This window comes from Gobio gobio, assembly GCF_949357685.1.
Source record: "Gobio gobio genome assembly, chromosome: 11".
Classification (NCBI taxonomy): Eukaryota; Metazoa; Chordata; class Actinopteri; order Cypriniformes; family Gobionidae; genus Gobio; species Gobio gobio.
Genome location: NC_137104.1, coordinates 47,640,801 through 47,662,366, shown reverse-complemented (window position 1 = coordinate 47,662,366; position 21,566 = coordinate 47,640,801). Strand labels below are relative to the sequence as shown.

The following is a 21,566-nucleotide window of genomic DNA, read 5'->3' as shown; positions in this document are numbered from 1 at the left end:
CCGCAGGAACTTTCCCCAGGAACTAGGGACTTTGGGGTGGTACTCTGTGTGTTTTCGACCGCAGGAACCGGGGTCAAATTAAGGCCCTGTCCACACGAACACAGGTATTTTCAAAACCGCAGCTTTTTCTACGCGGTTTTTGGCTGTTCGTCCACATGCAAAAAGTTTTTTGGAAAACTCCGGCCAGGGTAAAGATTTTTGGAAACTCCGGTTACAGAGTTGTCGTGTAGACGGTGAAACCGGAGATTTCGGCTTGTTAAGTCGAAGTGTGCGCCGTTCTCTCCTTTGTTTGACGTCAGATTGTGCACCGTTATCGCTTTTGTTTACATGAGTGGAGTCTATGCAATGGGGGACGTAGCTTTTAATAACTCTATCACATGTATACAGATACATGCGCAGTTTTCTTATTGTATTGCAGAACTGAGGCGCCAGAATGCAATAATACAACATAGTAAGACAAGTGTGTGAAGCTTCGGTCCACTTGGGCCCTGCCCCTTTGTACAGTTACCTGTCACTGAGTCCAAAGTAAACTTGCAGAAGGGTTTCACTGAGCCCATGGCATCCCTCAATGCATCGGTGCTGTGGATGGGACCCATGTGGAAATCAGGCAGCCAATCATAGCGCGGTTTTGCGTTTTCATGTGGACAGAGATTTTTTTTAAACCGTGCTTGTGTGGACGCTATGGAGGAGGAAAAACTCTGGTTATAAAAATACCCGTGTACGTGTGGACTAGGCCTAAGTTCCGGGTAAAAACTGCCCCCTCAAAACAGCCCTGCTTGCAAGGAAGTACTTTTTCAAAGTTCAGGAACTTTCGGGGGTGGGGCTTGGGCGCCGAACATGCCGATTGGTTGAGTTCACGCAGCATTTTGATTGGTCGACTCTGCGCAGCATTTTATTTCAACCACTATTTTTAATAGTTTGTTGTGCGTGCAATAAGAGTTGATTGCTATTCTAATCAACAATGGAGTTTAAAAAATAAGACAGATGTGCCGACGACGAGGTTCAGGCTTTATTACATTTATTTGCAAAGGACGAAATCCTGTGGGAAGTGTAAAGTCGACGCGCGGCAGTACTACGTCATTGGACTAATCTTCACTGTACCTTAGACGGCGATGGAAATGCAGACAGCAGCAGGTCTGGGGGAAAAAGAGTTCCTGGGACAAATTGTTCCGGGTAATTTTGGTGGAAACGAGGCTTAATCTTGTCATCTCTTTTCAACCATTTGCCCCAATATAAGGACATTCTATTAGTATGCTGTCTTAATGAAAAGGTCAGAGTTTCCATATTGTACACATCATTTATTTTCTTTGTTTCTGAAACCATATTTTTATATTTTTTATAGGGCTGAACTATTAATTGCATTTGCGATAATATCGCGATATGATAAAACACGATTTCCTAACCGCAAAGGCTGCGATTACAGTCTGGTCACGTGACACGCGAGAGTAAAGTCTGCAGAAGAAGCAACTTGGCACGTTACACATGCCTGGCCTAAAAGTGGAAAAAAAACTGTTTGTGTTTGATCTATCTAATATTGTGTTGTTCATACTATAGGCTACAATAGAGGTGGGAGAAAAGATTATTCTCCAATGATTCTGGATCGATTCAGAGCTTAGATTTTAACTGCAGGTGTGTGGTGGCGCTGCGTGTGTTTTAGAAACACCCGTATTCTGATTGCTTCCATTATCTCTCTCTTTCTCTCTCTCTCTCACACATACACAATCACACACGAACCATAAAATAATATTTCATAACGTCCGGAACGGTTGACGGCGCGAATCGCAATGACATTCGCAGGCTTCTTTGCACAGGATATGCGCTGTGAGAAACTTAGCTTTGATGTCACGCTTACAGAGTGTGTTCTCGCCTGCCGGTATTTTCCTTACAAACTTTCATACAAGTTAACGAAGGCTTCATTCATGTCGTTTGGAATGCAGTGTGCTTGTATATTAAAAATAAGTAACTCACTGACAGAAGGTTTTCCATTTCAAATGCTCACGCGGCGCTTTGTGAAGAGTGCTCGCGAGCACGCGTCTGTGTGAGTCTCAAAATGCTTTTATGACGCAAAATTTATGTAAACACCGTCAGTAATGTCTTAATGAATTAATCAGACAGGGCAAAAACATCTTATATTTCAAAATAGATTGTGCATTAGTGTGAATGCAGGTCTCCCGCTGTCTATGATGATGTCATGATCAGTGTTGGGGAAAGTTACTTTGAAAAGTAATGCATTACAATATTGCGTTACTCCCTTAAAAAGTAACTAATTGAGTTACTTAGTTACTTTTTAAGAAAAGTAATGCGTTACATTACTTTTGCGTTACTTTTGCGTTACTTTTTCTCACCTGGGCTGGGCTTGCTTTTTTGTTTTGTTTTTTAATAGCAAAAAAAGTCCTTTTTTGTGCAAATGTAAAGACCTCTTCATACCAAAATTGAAATAATAGGCCTCAGGCTGAGGTAAAAATGTGCTGCCATTCTGGATAATGGAAGAATAGGACACAGGAGAAAAACGTTTTACCAATAAATAAAAAAAATCTAGTAATTTTTGATCATGGCTTAACTGAATCATCAAAGGTCAGCAGCACGACATTGGTCAATAAAGGTAGATTAAATGCATAAAAATATTTGTTTTATTTAACATTTAATTATTGGAGGTTTGCATAGTCCTCTAATTTTGCATTTGACAGATTTTATTCATTTTGAGGAGTACAGAATCTTTATTGTGCAAGTGAGATAAATAAATGCTCACATTTAGTCTAGAACTACAATAACCATCATGTTCACACACACGCCTCTCCACTTATTTTTCTCAACATGGGGGCAGGAGAGCTGTCAGTCAAACTAATGTGAAAAATTAACATGCGTTACTTTTTTGAAAAAGTAACTCCGATATTTTGTTGTAAATTTGAAAAGTAATGCGTTACTTTACTAGTTACTTGAAAAAGTAATATTATTACGTAACTCAAGTTACTTGTAATGCGTTTCCCCCAACACTGGTCATGATTAATAATCAAACAACAGTAAAGCTGAGAAAGAAAAATCACTCACAGTTCAGACACTCTGAAATACTGAAAGCACTCTTTGTTCATTGCTTGTGTATGTTTTTTGTTCCTCTTTATGATTTAGTAGCTTATGTTTTGCAGCTATATTAGTTTATATATTTAAAATTATTAACATGCAATTGTTTTAATTAAAATGTTATAATGTCCTAGTTATTTTAAAAAGCTTATAATTACATATATCATAATAAAAAACATTTTAAGTTTTTAATAAATTAATAAGATTAATTAATAAGGAAAAAGTTCAAGAATTGTTTTGGAATCGGATCATGACTCCCAGAATCGGAATCGGATCGTGAGGTACCAATTAAAGATTTCCACCATTACTATACAATGATGTATTGTTGAATAATACAGAAGATAAAGAGTTTAAAAAATAATTGCATATTAAATCGCAATCGCAATATTGGTTAAAAAAAATCGCAATTAGATTTTTTTCCAAAATCGTTCAGCCCTAATTTTTTATCATCAGGCTGAGGCTCACCTCTGAAACTCTACTTGCACATATGCTTCTGAACATGTGAAACAGGCATAACTCTCTCTGTTTTTGTGACTGATGTTTTAGATCTGTGTCTCTGCTAAACCTGCCGGTGAGTCTTCGTCCACATAAGGTGAAATGCCTTCTGGGACAGGGGATGGCCACCGCTAGTCCATTCATCTACTCACCAATCACGATGCACAGCCGAGGAGACGAGCGCTCCAAGAAGATCGGTGAGTTTTTCCCTCTCAGAACTCTCGTAAACTTTCTCTGTGTGTGTTGTTGTTTTCTCTGAGACTTTAATTACGGTACATTAGCATGGTCTTTTTGTGAGTTTTAACCTCACAGACTGTTTGTGCGGGGTAGTATTGCTCTGATGGGCTTTCGTAGCGATCTTAATTACTGTTTAAAAGATTGGAAACTAAACACACACCATTGTGATTCCACGTGGTCTGTTTGATTCATGTTTATGACAGGAGCTGTCATTAAGTTGTCTCTTTCCCTGTTGGCAGTCGGAGGCGGTTGGAAGGAGTTGAAGTGTTTTCTGGAACTCTTAGGCAGCATCACACGGCACAGGCTGTGTTATTTATAGTCGTGTTAAGGCAAATAGCAGAACACTTTGCCACATTAAAAATACTATGGCAGTGTAGTCCACCTACTGACTTGTTTAAACTCAAACCATGGTGACTAGCTGGTACAGTGATGGTATCACATGCTCAAACGATGGTGCTTTGATACCATCCATCCATCCATCCATCCATCCATCCATCCATCCATCCATCCATCCATCCATCCATCCATCCATCCATCCATCCATCCATCCATCCATCCATCCATCCATCCATCCATCCATCCATCCATCCATCCATCCATCCATCCATCCATCCATCCATCCATCTATCTATCTATCTATCTATCTATCTATCTATCTATCTATCTATCTATCTATCTATCTATCTATCTATCTATCTATCTATCTATCTATCTATCTATCTATCTATCTATCTATCTATCTATCTATCTATCTATCTATCTATCTTAAAGTCTGATCACATAGTAGAGTACACCTCTCATCCATCCATCCATCCATCCATCCATCCATCCATCCATCCATCCATCCATCCATCCATCCATCCATCCATCCATCCATCCATCCATCCATCCATCCATCCATCCATCCATCCATCCATCCATCCATCCATCCATCCATCCATCCATCCATCCATCTGCCTCAGTATCATGGTTTAGTAATGATATTACTATGGTACTTTGATATTTATCATGGCAAATTTTTTCATAGATTTAGTTTTTAAAGCCTTACACCACAATACTGTTCATTATATTATATTAATTGTATTATATTTTATTATATTATATTGTTTTATGATGCAATTGTCTTATAATATAATATATTATAATATAATTGCCATTGTCATGGTATATATTCAGAAAACATGGTTTTTACTTGTTAGCTTTGATGTAAAAGACACATCACTATAATAATCGCATTCTCAGTCTTACGTCAGTAAAATGTCTATTTGTAGTTCAAGCTCCTCCAGATTCATTTTGAATTTCTGGACTGTATCTAATCTCTCACATTTTTGGTGTAACTTTCTTGAGTTCTATTGTTTTGTTGTGGATTTTTGGGTGTATTTTTGGATCTTAGGGGCCCTGAGGAACTGGCAGGAATCTAATGAAGACAGATGGCTGTTCAGTGTGAGGTTGCCCCGACTTTTCAAACAAATCATGTTGTATAAGAGTCAGATGGCTGTTTCCAGCCTGTCTTATTTCATTCTGCCAAAACCCACCAACGTCTGCTGCGAGTGCCCGTTTTCTCTTTTTTTCTCTCCCTGTGTGCTATCCCATGACCACTTGGATACTCCCAATGGTCCCGATTTCACTCTCAATTACGTTGGAATGGTTAGTCAACCGTTTCTGTCATGGGTCGTGATTAGTCACAGGTGGGCGGGGAGAATCGACACAAGTGGGCACTTTCCTGAAGACTTTGTCTTTCTGCTGTTGAGGCGAGGTTTAGAGTTGCCTCAGTTTCCGGTTGATTACACAAGCACCTAGACCACAAGAGATGGTTTACCCAAGAGGGATCCAGGGAGCAAGAGAGTGAAAGGATGAGGAGATTCACAATCAAAGCGATTCAGTCGTCGTTTACATAATTGAATCATTTCCAATCAGGGTTAAATTAGTGCCACGTACTTTACAAGGGTCTGTTTCGAGTGCGGCTTCACTGAAATGCCACTTGGACTTGTTTGGCTTTGCCTTCAATTAAACCAGTCAGATCCTGCCTTATTTTCTTTTAAAAATGTTGACCTTTTGCCATTTATATAATGTTTGCCAAGCCAAGCAGCCCTATTTCTGTTTCTTATGCTTACTATTTGTGATTTGAACTTATGATTTAATTTTGCTTTGCAGAAAATAAAACGGGTGAAAAAAAATTCTTAAAGGGGACCTATTATTTAAAATTCACTTTTACATGGTGTTTTAAAATAAATGTGTGTGTCTGCAGTGTGTGTACACAACCACCCTATAATGGTAAAAATCCCTTTTTAAATCCCCATAGATCATAAGCAGTGTCTCAGAACAAGCCGTTTGCAGATCGTACCTTTTGTGATGTCACAAAATGCCCAAGCCCCGCCCATGACTGCTGACTGCCTTATTATAGATATTTTTAATATAATCTCATTAGTGCTGTGAATTGATTAAAACAAATTAACTAATTAATAAAAAACAATTCTGTAATTAACCATGATTAATCGCAATAAAAAAAAAACATTGGAGTTTTTCATATTTTGATATTGTAATAATTTCAGTTACTCTCCAAATTAATGAAGAAACTATTTAAAGACAGCATATTTTAAATATTTGTTGTAATGGCATCTTTTTATAAATGAAGGCCAGTATCACTGATACTAATGTCTCTATGAAACATTAATGACGTTACATTACAGTATAACTGAAAGATACCGATTTCAACATTTATTAGGCTTTAAAAAATAACTTTTAATTTAATTGAACTTAAAACAATCTTTACATAAACCCATCATAATAAATTAGAGATGCTCCGATCAGCATTTTTGGGGCCGATCACCGATTACCGATCACCAAGATCATGATCTGCCGATTGCCGATCACTGCCGATCACAGAATGGCAATCTTTTATCTATAATCTTGCAGAGTTTGCACCATTTGTAGAAATGAAACTAACTCTAAATTAACTGAGTCAAGATCTTGAAGAACCACCAAGTGTTTATTTTAGAAAATGAGATAACTTAAGACTATTGTAGGCCATCTTTCCCAAATAAATGTATATAATAAATGTATATAATTCTCACCTAAATATTTGATCATGCAGTGCATTTTTGTTTTTAAAAACAATTTTTCAGGTAGGTCTAACATTAGTATTGAGGTAAGAAATACTAAAGACATTTAATAAGAAATCAAATGTAAATTAATATTGGTCTTCCCTGAATAAATTAAATTAGATTCATCCTTACACTTAAGGTTGCAAAAGTTAGTCATTCAAGAGCAGTGGGTGTCATAAAGGTTCAACACAAGACAAAGAGAAACTCAGAGACAGCAGCAGTTTATTCGACAGCTGTCACTTTAAGAGTGAACACGGTTACGGTTACATGCAGTTGCACAAATGTTCACTCGCGAGTCACGACGGGGTTTACGTGCATACTCGTCAAGACGGTCATTTAGTACATACATATGTGTGTATCTGACCATTTCAGCGCACTTTGTACTCGCAAGCTTTTTGTGAGATGGCCTGTGTGTGTGTGTGTGTGTGTGTCCAGACCGTGCGCGCGAGTGCGGTTTGAACACTGGCAAGACTTAAAAATAAATGCAAATGATAAACTTTAGTGACAATGCGACACTGCCTCGATTGTGCAAAGTGGCAAATCCTGTGTCAACTGAGCACCTCGATTTTAGTGCAGATGCGATGCGCTGATGTGAAGCCATTTGAGCATTTTGAAAGGGAGAGAGAGCGCGCGCGCACGCTGTGATTCACGCGCGCTGTTTGTGAACTTATGTCCCACAGAACGTTTTCAAATGACTGCGAAAGTTATCTAATATAGAAATATGAATTGTACCTCACCTTCAGCATTATAATTATTTTACCCGCACTGGAAAGAGAATGAGACGGTGTCGCTGCATATTATGCCCTAGCTCTCACAGCAGGCGCGGGGTTTATGTGTCGTCAGCATGCGATCGGTTCATGAGATCGGCCTTTTTGGAGACCGCCGATCAACCATCCCAAAGCGATTATCGACCGATCATGATCGGTTGCCGATCGATCGGAGCACCCCTATAATAAATGTTATATTTACCTGTGGCCTTCCCTCACAAGTTCATTTAAGACGTTATTTTACTCATCTAATATGACTCGACAAAACTGACATTTTGGCAAAATTCTCTGGTTGTTGTTATTTTTTGTTCAAGAGCGAAAGAGAACTCTGTGTGGGCGAGTGCACGAGACTGGCACGTGTGTGTGTGTCAGGGTGTCCCTCGATTAGCTCCCTAGCTTCCTAGGTGATGAATCAGTATATTGTGTGCGTGAATGTGGCCCACTCCCTGATCAGTGCCCTGACTACATGAACTAGGGAGCCGATTGAGACGCACCCACACAGACAAGACATTGACAGACAGCGCGTTCTCTTGTGTCTTGTCCCGCTTAGATTTCTTAAAAGCATTTACATGAACAAGAGCGTGATCATATAATGTAACAAAAATGGATATAAAAATGGACGCTGTGTTAATTGCATTAAATATCTTGAATGCGTTAAACTGAAAAAATGAATCGCCCGCGTTAATGCGATAATTTGCCCAGCATTAAATCTCATAATTTGGCAGCAGGTATGTTTACGTTCATAACATGACATAACTGACTGTGTTTACGTGAATACTCTCCAAGAACATAATTTTTGTGTGTTTGTGTGTGTGTTTGACTGTTTAAGCTCAATAAACAGCAAAAAGAACTCAATTTAGTACTAAGAGGCGGCTTTATGTGCATGCACGTCGAAAATTCAAGCCCTGTAGCAACAACAATATTCATCTGGAGCAAATGAAACAAGTGAGTGAGGGGAGGCGGGTTTGTGTCAACTCGCTGTCGTATCATATCTATTCTAATTGTATTGGAAGCGTTTCAGCTATATCAGTATAGATATGTATTGAAAAGTCTATATTTTTGATGACACTTTTGACAAAAATTTATATATTATATATACATTTCAATCTGCCACTGCTGAAATCCACCCACATTTGGCGGGGGTTAATGTCAAACCCTGATTGTAAGACACTACTCTGTTTTCAATGGCTCTGCAAATGACTCTTATGAGCTGATTCTTTATTAAATTGCTCAGAAATCCTGACAAGGTACTAGTTTTAATCAGTCTGACGAATCCTTTACTGAATTAACTCACTGAATCAACATCTGCAAGTTTTCAATGCTCATACATACGGGTTTGGATCAGCATGAGAGTGTGTGACTGATGATAGAATATTTATTTTTCGGTGTCCCTTTAAGGTTCTTAAAACTCAAACTGGTTTTATTACTGTATTTATATACAAATGTGTTGTTAAAGGTTTTCCTGTATTAAATGAGATAGGACGTCACTCTCCACAAAGTCTATATAGAGCCTTTCCAAGTCCGAGAGACTGATGCTACATCTGACAAATGTCTCCATAACCATTTATTTGCTCTCCATTTGCACGGCTGTATCACCAAAGTCCTTCACGTCACAATCGTGACAGGATGTCCCTTCTCTCATATTCCTCCAGCACAGGCGGTCGTGTCTGAAGTTCACAAAGTCTCTATTTGATCAAAACACCATCCTGTTTTCCACGTTTAACAATTTCAATTATTCATTTGCTTCTTTCTTAACAGCTCCTACGCATTTTGCGTTGTCAAACGTGGCTTGTAAACAAGCCGCATTATACGATCCTCCTTCTTGTTTGATTGGTACGAGCTCGCTTAATAACTTCCCAAAATGCCACAGGGAGGAGGGGATGTGTCACGCCTGTGTCGGGGTAAGCCGAGCACCCAAGGCTAACATCTCTGAGTCACACACTTTCCCTGACAGAAAAATCTTTGGGCCGATGAAAAATGTCACTTGTTTGTTGTTTTGCTGTCTAGGCTCCATTGGTTTGAATATTTTATGTGGTGATGATGATGCTCTGCTGCCCCGCACAGCTCTACATTTGGCCAGGCTACATGTAATGAGGAACCAGGTTAACACTCCTTGGTTTGATTTGAGAACCGGAAAGAGTGTGTTTGCATTGATTTTGGATCGTGTGTCTGTTTCTAACCCTGTGGTGTTGATGTTTAAGCTAGTTAGTGCGTGTTTGTTCGAAATCAACTATAGATGGTGTTTTCTTTGCTTTTCTGTTGCTCTCTCGGCCTTGCCAGAAAGCAGTCACTCTCTCTCTCTCTCACACACACACACACACACACACACACACACACACACACACACACACACACACACACACACACACACACACACACACACACACACACACACACACACACACACACACACACATGTTTGTTTTTGTGAAATGTGAGGACATTCCATAGGCGTAATGGTTTTTATACCGTACAAACCGTATTTTCTATCCCCTTACACTGCCCTTGCCCCTAAACCTAACCCTCACAGGAGACTGTGCAGTTCACTTTCTGTGAAAAAAAACTTGTTCTGTGTGATTTATAAGCATTTTGAAAAGTGAGGACATGGGGAACGTCCTCATATTTCACCCTCTTTTTGTAATACCTGTGTCATACCCATGTCATTATACACATTTGTGTCCTGATATTTCACAAAAACATGCCCACACACACACACACACACACACACACACACACACACACACACACACACACACACTCTACCCATCACAGGAAACATTCTGCATTTTTACATTTTTAATAAAACATTGTTTAGTATGTTTTTAAAGCTATTTTAAATATGACGTCGTAATACCAGTGTAATACCTGTGTCATTTTACAAATTTATTTCCTCATAAATCACAAACACACACACACACACACACACACACACACACACACACAAACACACACACTCACACACACACACACACACGCACAATGTCTCTGGAGAGCAGACCTTTATCAAAGCAAGCAACCTCCACAAACACACACACACTGAGGCAGGAGTTGCGTAGAGATATACGTGCATAATTGTATTTGACTTGGACTGATGAGACGCGCATACTTTTATCGAGTGGCAAATGTTTTTTGAAGTTATTTCTTGTGTGCCACTTGAATAGAGATGATGGGAATTGGAAATAAATAATTGATTCTGGTTTCATTCTGTAGTATGATGAAATATTATTAAAAAGCAATTCCTTTTGCTAAATTATGAGAGTATTTATATAAATGTTTATAATGCTTTGTAAGTTTATGCAGTGTGTTATGCAGATATTTCGAAATCCAATAAGTGGCTTTCTGCAGAACACAGTTTTGAAAACAGCAGTTTTTTGTGTTGGTCCATTTGATGAAAGTCATTGGGATATAATGTCATTTTGAACATTTGATCCAATAAGACCCGGCTCATCAAAATAATTTGTTGGGTAATATTTTTGATTTCATTAATTAAATGGTCTACACGATGTAACTACAGAAGAGTCAAGTTTTAAATAGGAAAAATATCTAAACTCTTTGGTTATTTTTTGAGCGGGATGCTAACGGTCTAATGAGATTTAATGAACTATGCTAAGCTATGCTAAAAGTGCTAAGCCAGACCCAGGCAGAAATCGGCTGAAAGGTTTCGAAAACGGTAAAACTCAACGGTTTAACTCTAGAGGAGTTGGAAAATGAGACTATTTTTCTAAAAAAAAGTGGAGTGTTCCTTTAAAACTTTGCAGGATGTTTTCATTCACTTTGAACCATGTTACACACTACATGAAAGGTTATTTTCAAAAATCCATAATAGGTGCACCATTCATTTGGAAATAAAAATGTTTTATTCATCATTTGTTCAGCGGTCAAACCATACGGACCGCTGTATATGTCATGCTGTAGAATCAGTAGTTGTTTTGTACTATAGGAAACTCTGTCAAGGGGATTTTAGTACGATGTTCTGTCTGAAGTAGTCCATCCATAGTTGGATGTGGGATATTCCTACTTGAAAACTCAAGGCTGTCCTTTGCCTAAATTATGATGATTAACGAAACAAAGTGGCAATGCTACCACTTGCAGGTGGCAGTAAGGAAAAAGTCTGTTGGCACACTTCAATCAAATTGTAAAAACCAATTGCGAAAGTTAAAGGATTCTATGTAATGCTAGAATTTGTTGGTTTATAGGTATCTGATTATGGACAGATGATTATTTAGTGTAGTTTACACACCTGTCTCTGCCTGTATATCTCATTTACATGTATGTATTTAGCAGACACTGTTATCTCAGCAGTATTGCTTGTACTACACTATTTTCTAGTAGCGTTTAAGCTGTAAGCCCTGTTTACACACCTGTGATTCAATCTTTCAGACAGCCTGCGGTTCTCTGGAGCCGAAGGCATCGCTTTGGCACAACAGGAATCTCGCACCTTGATCCAAATAGAATTACAGGAAGTTCCATTGGAATCTTCTCAAGCTTCCTTTTTAGAAAGTTTGACAGCCGCCCTCACAGCTCGCAAACGCTTCCGTTAATTATCGTGCGTCTTGGTTCTCTGGGCAGAACCGAGAGTGAATTGTCAGCTCTAAGGGACATTTAGTGTTTCGGCCCGTACGTCTTCTCCTCTTCCTCTCTCATTTCTTCCTGTGATCAGATATCAGAGATAACAGCCGCCTCTGCTCATCTGTCCAGCGCCGTGGCTGCAGACTAACAGAATATTTAATGCTCTATGTTGTGCTTTGCCTTCCATGTCAGATTCTATAACCGAGATTGATGTTTGCTGTAAAATAAAGGGGGTTATATAACAGGAGATGGGTTTTCCTATAATTGCCCAGGCGGAGAATGGGTTTCGAGGCCGCCAAGTTCTGCCTGATTCCCTTTGCATCCTTAATCATAAAAAGAGAGCGATGTCTTTGTTGGCTACGTAGCATTGAGGAAGGGAAGATTAGGTCTCTCTGGACGTAAAGTCAATTTCTTTATCTTATGGAGTGTGTGGCGTTTTGTAAGGTTAGTGACCAAAGTCGCTGTGTGAATGCCTCCTCGACATGCCATCGATTTTAAATAATTATTTCTGCAGATATGATGTCAGATGAAAACACCAAACGTAAGCAGGCTTCTTTCATTTATAATAAAACAAATAGAATTAGAGGCTTATTTGAGTGTTTAGCTGTAATGCAGAATTCACAGTAACACACTAGCGTTCAAAACTTGGGTTTGTATGATTTAAAAAAAAAATTTTTGGAAGTTTTTTATGCTCAACAAAGCTGCATTTTTTTCATTAAAAGTAATATTGTGAAATATTATTACAGTTTAAAATAACTGGTTTCTGTTTGAACCAAGCAGCAACCTCCCCCAGTTTCTCTTGAAGCCAATACGGAAGTGACTTAAACTGCAATTCATCGACTGGCCGCTAGAGGCAGGCTCCAGAAGGGAACAGAATCTCATTGAGCCCCATGTTAAAATGCCCAACTTTACAGCAGAAACAAACATGTTTACAGCCTGGTACAAATTTTGGTTTTGGTCTAAACGGCTAATTTTTCCCTTCATGACAACTGTGAGGGGGGTGAATTTTTTTATAACTCATTAGTTTGCATTATATAAAGCCTTAAAGTTCTGCATAATTAAGAGCGTGGCCACTTTGAGTGACAGGTGGATAGCCCTTTGTCTGCTGTCTGTTAGTCATCATGTCACCTCAGCTCCGCCCACGTCCCGCCTCTTTGCCCATTTTCTGTTATCCGGGTGTGACGCGCTGCCAAGATGGCAACGGCCAGCTCGACCCTACTTTACACTTCAAAACTGCTCTTCAGAATCCTATGGGTGACGTCACGGACACTACGTCCAATTTCTTCCTGAGATTCAAAGCTGAATTTTCAGCATCATTCCTCAAGTCTTCAGTGTTACATGATCCTTCAGAAATCATTCTAATATGATGATTTGCTGCTCAAGAAACATTTCTGATTATTATCAATGTTGAAAACAGTTGTGCTGCTTCATATTTTGTGTAAACTGATACATTTTTCCCGCAATTCTTTGAATGGAAACTTCATTAGAACAGCACTAATAGAAATATTTTGTAACAATGTAAAAAGCTTTATTCACTTTTTAGTCTCTTTTGATCAATTTATTGCATCCTGCTGAATAAAAGTATTCATTTCTTTCCCAAACAATCGTATTGACCCAAAACTTTCAGTCAATTTTGAGTAAATGTAATGGTAATAGTTATTACCTTAAGTATTAACATATTATTCGGACGTGTTATAATATAGTGTTGTTGGTGGTGCTTTTTTTCTGAACACTTTTCAGAACTTCTGATGTGTTGAGATATGATAAGAAAAGATCATGCGGCTTTTCAATGACATGAGTAAATGAAAACAGAAGTGATGAATTATTCGGGGTGAATTATTCCTTTTCAGTAACACTTTGCTTTTCAAAGGAAGGTTTTGCACATTCCTTACCAGGTTTTGATAATAGACTAGTCAAGATTACTGTCTGGATCTTTTTGCTCTTATAATGAATCTTAAAACAGACTTTTCATGTAGACCCAGAGGTCACATCAGGGTGTATATTTGCCAGGTTACAATTCAGGGGCCGTATTCACAAAACATTTTATCTTACCACTAAGAGTTCTCCTAAAAAGCAGTCAAAGTTATTAGTTAAGAGTTTTCTCTTAAAACCTATTCACAAAGCTGCTGAGCCCAACTTTTACTAAGGAATAGAGAGAAGTCTTAAGCTAAGAGTAAGGGCGTGGTTGACCTTGTTGCTATGGAAGATGTCAATTTCAACTAACAATGCACACAGTGATTGGCTGATAGGGGAGGAGTCTCTGTCAGTGATTTAATTAAAGAAATATTTTGTTGAACGAGGTTTCATGTTGCCATATTAAAATGAAATCTTTGAATTAAGAATGTTGCCATATTCAAATAAAGATTTTAAAAAGTAGGCCAAGTGTCACTAATTAAACTAGTATATATTCAGCTAATTGTCAGCCTCTTACATGTCTGCATCTCGAGAGAATTCAAGCGAAAATTATGTTTTAAAAAGAAAGTTTGTGAGGAGCACGTTCAAATGGTATATCTAATCAGCGCGAGAGTAGTTATAAACACAGCCGAGAGCCACCCAGGCACCTCACTCTTGGCTGGGGATACGGGGCAGAACTCTGGGTTTGGGCTAAGTTCCAAGCTTGGAGCCCTCTGACAGCGCCTATTTTACACTATTCGATCATTTGTAAGTGTGAACTCGTGAAAACAACTGCCACAGGTAAACTGACATCATTTTTTCTGTTAATGATTTATTTTTGGCGTTTTAATCGTAGATTAAAATCTATAGATCAAAATATGCATTGCATTTATGAAGAAAAGGTTCTGCACTCAATGTTGTATAGTGTCTTTGGGCGGATTGCTGAGGCGGATTGCGGCAACATCCATTAGGATTGTTTAGTGATTTGGTCTTAGTGATTTAGGAGACCTATTGACTAATCCTACCGTTTCATGGATTTAGGAGCTAGTTTTAGTGCTAAAATGCTTTGTAAAATACTCTTAGAGCAAAAATGTAGGAGTCCTAAAATTAGTACTGTAGTTTCTCCTAAATCAGCAAGTTAGGAGCTACTTTTAGCCTTAAGATGTTTTGTGAATACGGCCCCAGATTTCCTGAAATCACGAAAGTGATGTTCTATGGAGGTGTGTTTTTTATTAAACTCTCTTGTTTAACAACCTGATGTTTGATGGCTGTTTATTTTGGGGCTCATTAGATAAAACCACACATGACTGTTGGCTGTTTTGATACAGATGAAATATTTTATCAAGAACGGAAGCGTACCGGTCGACTCCCTCCAGAGCAGAGAATCAGACTTCAGCCATATCAGAGCAAACTCCCCCAGCAAAAACCCCAAACACTGTTCAATCTCAGCCTGATCCACAGAGCCAAAACTCATTTTCTAAATGTATGACTTCTTGTCGTCCCTGTGCACGTGGAGGAACCATCAGCCTTCAAGCTGCCTTTCATACAGTGAATATATTTACTCTTATTCCCAGAGAAGAGACCAGCATCCTTCAGGTGTGTGTGAGATAGATGAGCCGAAGATAAGTCTGTAGCTATTTTCGCCCATGCTGGATATTTACGATTGGATTGACTTCTCCCAGATGCCCAGAGAATTTTCACTCATAGCCAATATGAAACTTTCGGCTTTGATCAAGATTCTGACTTCATTAAACTGTCGGGATTCTGCCTTGAAACTCTCGTCCATGTTCAGTCTCCGTTCAAATGTTCCAAAGTTGTTGTTTTTTTGTTTTTGTGAAAGAAATTAATACTTTTTTCTTTTAGCAAGGATGCATAAAATTACATTAAAGACTTGTTACAAGAGATAAAAATTTCTAGTAAATGTTGTTCTTTTGAACTTGCTATTCATCAAAATATTTGGAAAAAATGTAATTGTGTTGCGGTTTCCACAAAAACATGAAGCAGCACAACTGTTGATATTGATAATAATACATGTTTCTTGAGCCGTTAATCAGCATATTAGGATGATTTCTCAAGGATCATGTGATCAACTGCAGTAACGATGTGGAATATGTTCACACTTTAACTTGATTTTCAAGTAGTCATTGTTCGTTTGACCAAGTAGTTGACTAATTAACCTTAAATGTGTGTATGTATGTACAACCCTCTATAATGCGAGTAAATCACTTGCATATGCGACTACATTTTTACTCTGGGTGACTAAATAGTTTTAGAGGCTAATGTCAAATTTACACTGCAAAGGAGGCACAGAAGCGCTTCCAAAATGGCATTTAGGTGTCTTTACACAGGCTGTTTAATGCTGTTCAGAGTGGCATAAATGCACTTACACAGCAATTGTAGCTGCATACTTTGATACAAGGGGCTGAAGTGGGTCAGAGCAGGCATAATTTAATCTGGCTTTAATGCTGCATTGCATCTTTCCACTGAATTTTGAGCAGGCACAGAGCAGCCTTAAAGGGTTTGTTCACCCAAAAATGAAAATTCTGTCATTAATTACTTACCCTCATGTCGTTCGACACCCGTCAGACCTCCGTTCATCTTCGGAACAGAAATGAAGATATTTTAGTTGAAATCTGATGGCTCTGAAAGGCCTCCATTGGCACAATGCACGGTTCACTCTCAAGACCCTTAAAAGGTACTAAAGACGTCGTTACAAAGTCCATCTCACTACAGTGGTTCTACAATAACTTTATGAATCGGGGACAATAGTTTTTGTGCGCAAAAAACCCCCTAAATAACGACTTATATAGTGATGACGATTTCAAAAGACGGCCTCATGAAGCTTCGAAGCGTTATGAATCAGTGAGCCGAATGATGATTCGGATCGCGTGTCAAACCGCCAAAAAACCGCTGATTCGACTCGCTGATTCATAACGCTTCGAAGCTTCATGAGGCCGTGTTTTGAAATCGTCATCACTATGTAAGTCGTTATTTAGGGTTTTTTTTGCGCACAAAAACTATTGTCCCCGATTCATAAAGTTATTTTAGAACCACTGTAGTGAGATGGACTTTGTAACGACGTCTTTAGTACCTTTTAAGGGTCTTGAGAGTGTAACGTGCCATTGAGCCAATGGAGGCTTTTCAGAGCCATCAGATTTCAACTAAAATATCTTCATTTCTGTTCCGAAGATGAACGGAGGTCTTACGGGTGTCCAACGACATGAGGGTAAGTAATTAATGACAGAATTTTCATTTTTGGGTAAACTAACCCTTTAACTTGGCTGTGTAAAGATGCCTTTAGATATATAGATGTATTTTCACTCGTCGCACACTGACTGAGCGCTTGAGAGTTTCGCTCTCCGTCGAGCGATCTGTACTATTTCAATTCAGCTCAACGGATGCGCAGCGTCCCTGTATTTGACATACCGTAAACTCTAGTGTGAAGGCGCACGACTCGCCATCGCTTTGCTGAGAGCGCTGTGTTCTCACACACGCAAAGAGAGAGGGCGGGAGAGTGGTCCGTGTACTTGGTGGCCAACGGATTTTCGTTTTAAAAGGAAAAAAACAAAAACGATAAACGGCTTGTTTCCCAATTTCCATTAGTAAATAGGAAAACAAAAAATGGAAAACAATCCATTTTTCTTTTTTTCTTTTGATATTAAAAGACGGAAAACGGAAAACAATCTCATTATCCGATTGTGTTTATAGATGGAAATCAGAAATCAAAATATGACCAGTTTGAGAGAATGGCTCCTTTATTCGTTTTTTCGTTTAAAAAAAAACGAAAAAACGAGATTTCGGCTTGATTTTTCGTTTTTCGTTTCACGGGTAAAAAACGGATAAATGACTTCAAAATTCGTTTTCCACATGTGGGTGGTCATGAGACGCCCTTTTCCGCTGATTGGTCAAGCAAACCTGAGCATGTGACGTCATCAGCCCTTCCCCAGTTCTGTGTAACAAAATAATAGTCTTCTTAAACTGTACAGGGCATGGGCTTTCTTCTGTGCAACTTAACGCGTTTCACAGAAAAAGTTATATCAGAAATATGAAATATTAATCTGCACCCAGCCTGATTTATTTAGCTGTGTGGAGTAGGCTAAATATGTGTGGTGAAGCTGCGCAAGACAGCGAAGAGCGGGTGTGACCATGCAATGTTCAGACAAGTGTTATACGCAGCAGTCATAACTTTTCTTTACAATACGCTCGGTTTTGGATAAGGGATGGTCATTGCAAATACTGTAGGCCTAATACATATCGGCAGAGGGTGGGTAGCATGATGGTGATTTTAAATTTTACTGTAACTGTAATCATAGCCGCGAGCGAGAGAGAGTAGACAGCGAGGAGATGATTGACTGGACGATATAGCGGAGGCAAGCGCAAGATAACTTTTGTTAATACAAAATATTGATTTGTTTAATGTAAGAGTTTGTCTTTGTTTTATTGTTGTTGTTTTCAATCAAATAGGCCTAATAGTGAACCACAAACTGAGCATTCGTTTTAAAGGGGAATTTCCAAAGATTTTTTATATATTAATGTGAGTAGCCTATTTTGTGTCATCGTTTTTTTAAATAAAAGTTTAATATAGCCTACGTAGGGTTTTTTTTTTTATTGTAGTTTAAGAAGACTATTATTTTGTTACACAGAACTGGGGAAGGGCTGATGACGTCACATGCTCAGGTTTGCTTGACCAATCAGCGGAAAAGGGCGTCTCATGACCACCCACATGTGGAAAACGAATTTTGAAGTAATTTATCCGTTTTTTACCCGTGAAACGAAAAACGAAAAATCAAGCCGAAATCTCGTTTTTTCGTTTTTTTTTAAACGAAAAAACGAATAAAGGAGCCATTCTCTCAAACTGGTCATATTTTGATTTCTGATTTCCATCTATAAACACAATCGGATAATGAGATTGTTTTCCGTTTTCCGTCTTTTAATATCAAAAGAAAAAAAGAAAAATGGATTGTTTTCCATTTTTTGTTTTCCTATTTACTAATGGAAATTGGGAAACAAGCCGTTTTTCGTTTTTGTTTTTTTCCTTTTAAAACGAAAATCCGTTGGCCACCAAGTACACGGACCGAGAGTTTATTTGGAATTATTCAGCTTTTAAAAAACGAGTAGAAAATATGCCGTTTTCTCTGGTAGTGAGCGGAACGAATGCGCAAATGGCAATCTCATTGGCTGGCGCTCACCTATTACCGTGCCTATTTTGATTTCAGCAAATCAGTTAGAGCGAACACTGACAACTTGATTAATATTCATGAACCCAGTAGCTCAACAATTCTTAGTCAGTGCGTTGTATATTGTTATTTGTAGTAGAATTAGTAGTAGTATTATTATCTTTTATATATTAATTACAATTATCTATTACTATTATGTTTTTTTTTACAGAAACATGGAATGACCAACAATATCTTAAACACCACCACCAGTCCTAAGTTCAGTTAAGAGGACAAATATGCATTCATACATTGTTACTAAGTTTTAGTTCTAATTACTAGTTAAAATCATTATTAGCTAATTATTAGCTAAAATTCACTCGGTATGTACACTATATTGTACATACAAAAATTTGGGATGTCTGCCTTTACATGCACATGAACTTTAATGCCATCCCATTCTTAATCTGTTGGGTTTAATATGGAGTTGGCCCATCCTTTGCAGCTATAACACTTTCAACTCTTCTGGGAAGACTTTCCACAAGGTTTAGGAGTTTGTTTATGGGAATTTTTGACCATTCTTCTAGAAGCGCATTTGTGAGGTCAGGCACTGATGTTGGACGAGAAGGCCTGGCTCTTAGTCTCCACTCTAATTCATCCCAAAGGTGTTCTATCAGGTTGAGTTCAGGACTCTGTGCAGGCCAGTCAAGTTCCTCCACACCAAACTCGCTCATCCAGGTCTTTATGGACCTTGCTTTGTACACTGGTGCACAGTCATATTGGAACAGGAAGGGGCCATCACCAAACTGTTCCCACAAAGTTGAGAGCATGAAATTGTCCAAAATGTCTTAGTATGCTGAAGCATTATGAGTCCCTTTCAATGGAACTAAGAGGTCAAGCCCAACCCCCAAAAAACAACCCCACACCATAATTCCCCCTCCACCAAATTTTACACTTAGCACAATGCAGTCAGGCAAGTACCGTTCTCCTGGCAATCGACAAACCCAGACTCGTCTATCGTATTGCCAGACAGAGAAGCGTGATTGGTCACTCTAGAGAACACGTCTCCACTGCTCTAGAGTCCAGTGGCGGTGTGCTTTACCCCACTGCATCCCACGCTTTGCATTGCACTTGATGATGTAAGGCTTGGATGAGCTGCTCGGCCATGGAAACCCATTCCATGAAGCTCTACACACTGTTCTTGAGCTAATCTGAAGGCCACATGAAGTTTGGAGGTCTGTAGCTATTGACTCTTCAGAAAGTTGGCGACTTCTGCGCACTGTGCACCTCAGCATGCGCTGACCCCGCTCTGTGATTTTACGTGAGTTGCTGTTTTCCCCAATTGCTTCAACTTTGTTATAACACCACTAACAGTTGACCGTGGAATATTCAGTAGTGAGGAAATTTCACGAATGGTCACGGTACCACGCTTGAATTCACTGAGCTCCTGAGGGCGACCCATTCTTTCACAAATGTTTGTAGAAGCGTCTGCATGCCTAGTGCTTGATTATATACACCTGTGGACATGGATGTTATTGGAACACCTGAATTCAATGATTTGGAGGGCTGTCCCAATACTTTTGGCAATATAGTGTGTGTGTATGTATATCCCGGTAACATAATTTCGAGTGATTTTAATTTTGATTGTGAGTCTATACTGAAGAGATCTTCGCTCAGATGCAAGGCAACACATCTGAATATTTGATATGCCGTCCAAAAGGAGCTTCTTTATATGCAATGGCTGTAAAACTGCTGGTTATGAGCCAAACAATTCTTCTCTCACCTCAAGGCTGCTATTAACAAAACTCCCCGCCGCAATTTTAAAACGGCACGTTCAGAGATGAAAACAAGCAAGCTGCATTTAAAGATTCCCTGATGCAGTAAAAAGAAAGATTGTTCATCTAAGGGCCTCACCATTTGGATCTAAAAAACACGAGCAAATGGAAATTTCCCTTAATTATGAATTGCTTTGAAAAGATGTTTATGAGTCTCTATTTTCACATCGAACCATAAAGGCCATCATATGAAGTGAAAAATGGCATAAGCTATTTGTGCAATAAAATAATAACCTGCATCCAAGTCTTCAAGAAGGCAGTTTCAGCACATCATTGGGTGATCTGGGTCTAATTTTTATGAATTCTCTGTATTTGGACATTCAACTCGTGTATTATCCTCCTTTTTGCATACTATATAGTAGGGAAATATGCACTTTCAGATGTGGGGATGGTGTTTGCACTCTTCAGGAGGCCTAATTGATCTCATGAACG

General features: G+C 38.8%; 1 protein-coding gene across 4 annotated transcripts in view; it reads left to right on the top strand.

The window, feature by feature from the left end:
* Window positions 1-21,566, top strand: part of trappc9 (trafficking protein particle complex subunit 9) — a 371,401-nt gene that overhangs the window by 70,322 nt on the left and 279,513 nt on the right. For all 4 annotated transcript variants that reach the window (XM_079830150.1, XM_079830148.1, XM_079830149.1 and 1 more), the window contains one exon: window positions 3,625-3,770. In XM_079830150.1, coding sequence (XP_079686276.1) covers window positions 3,625-3,770 — 146 coding nt within the window. The remainder of the gene's footprint in view (window positions 1-3,624; window positions 3,771-21,566) is intronic.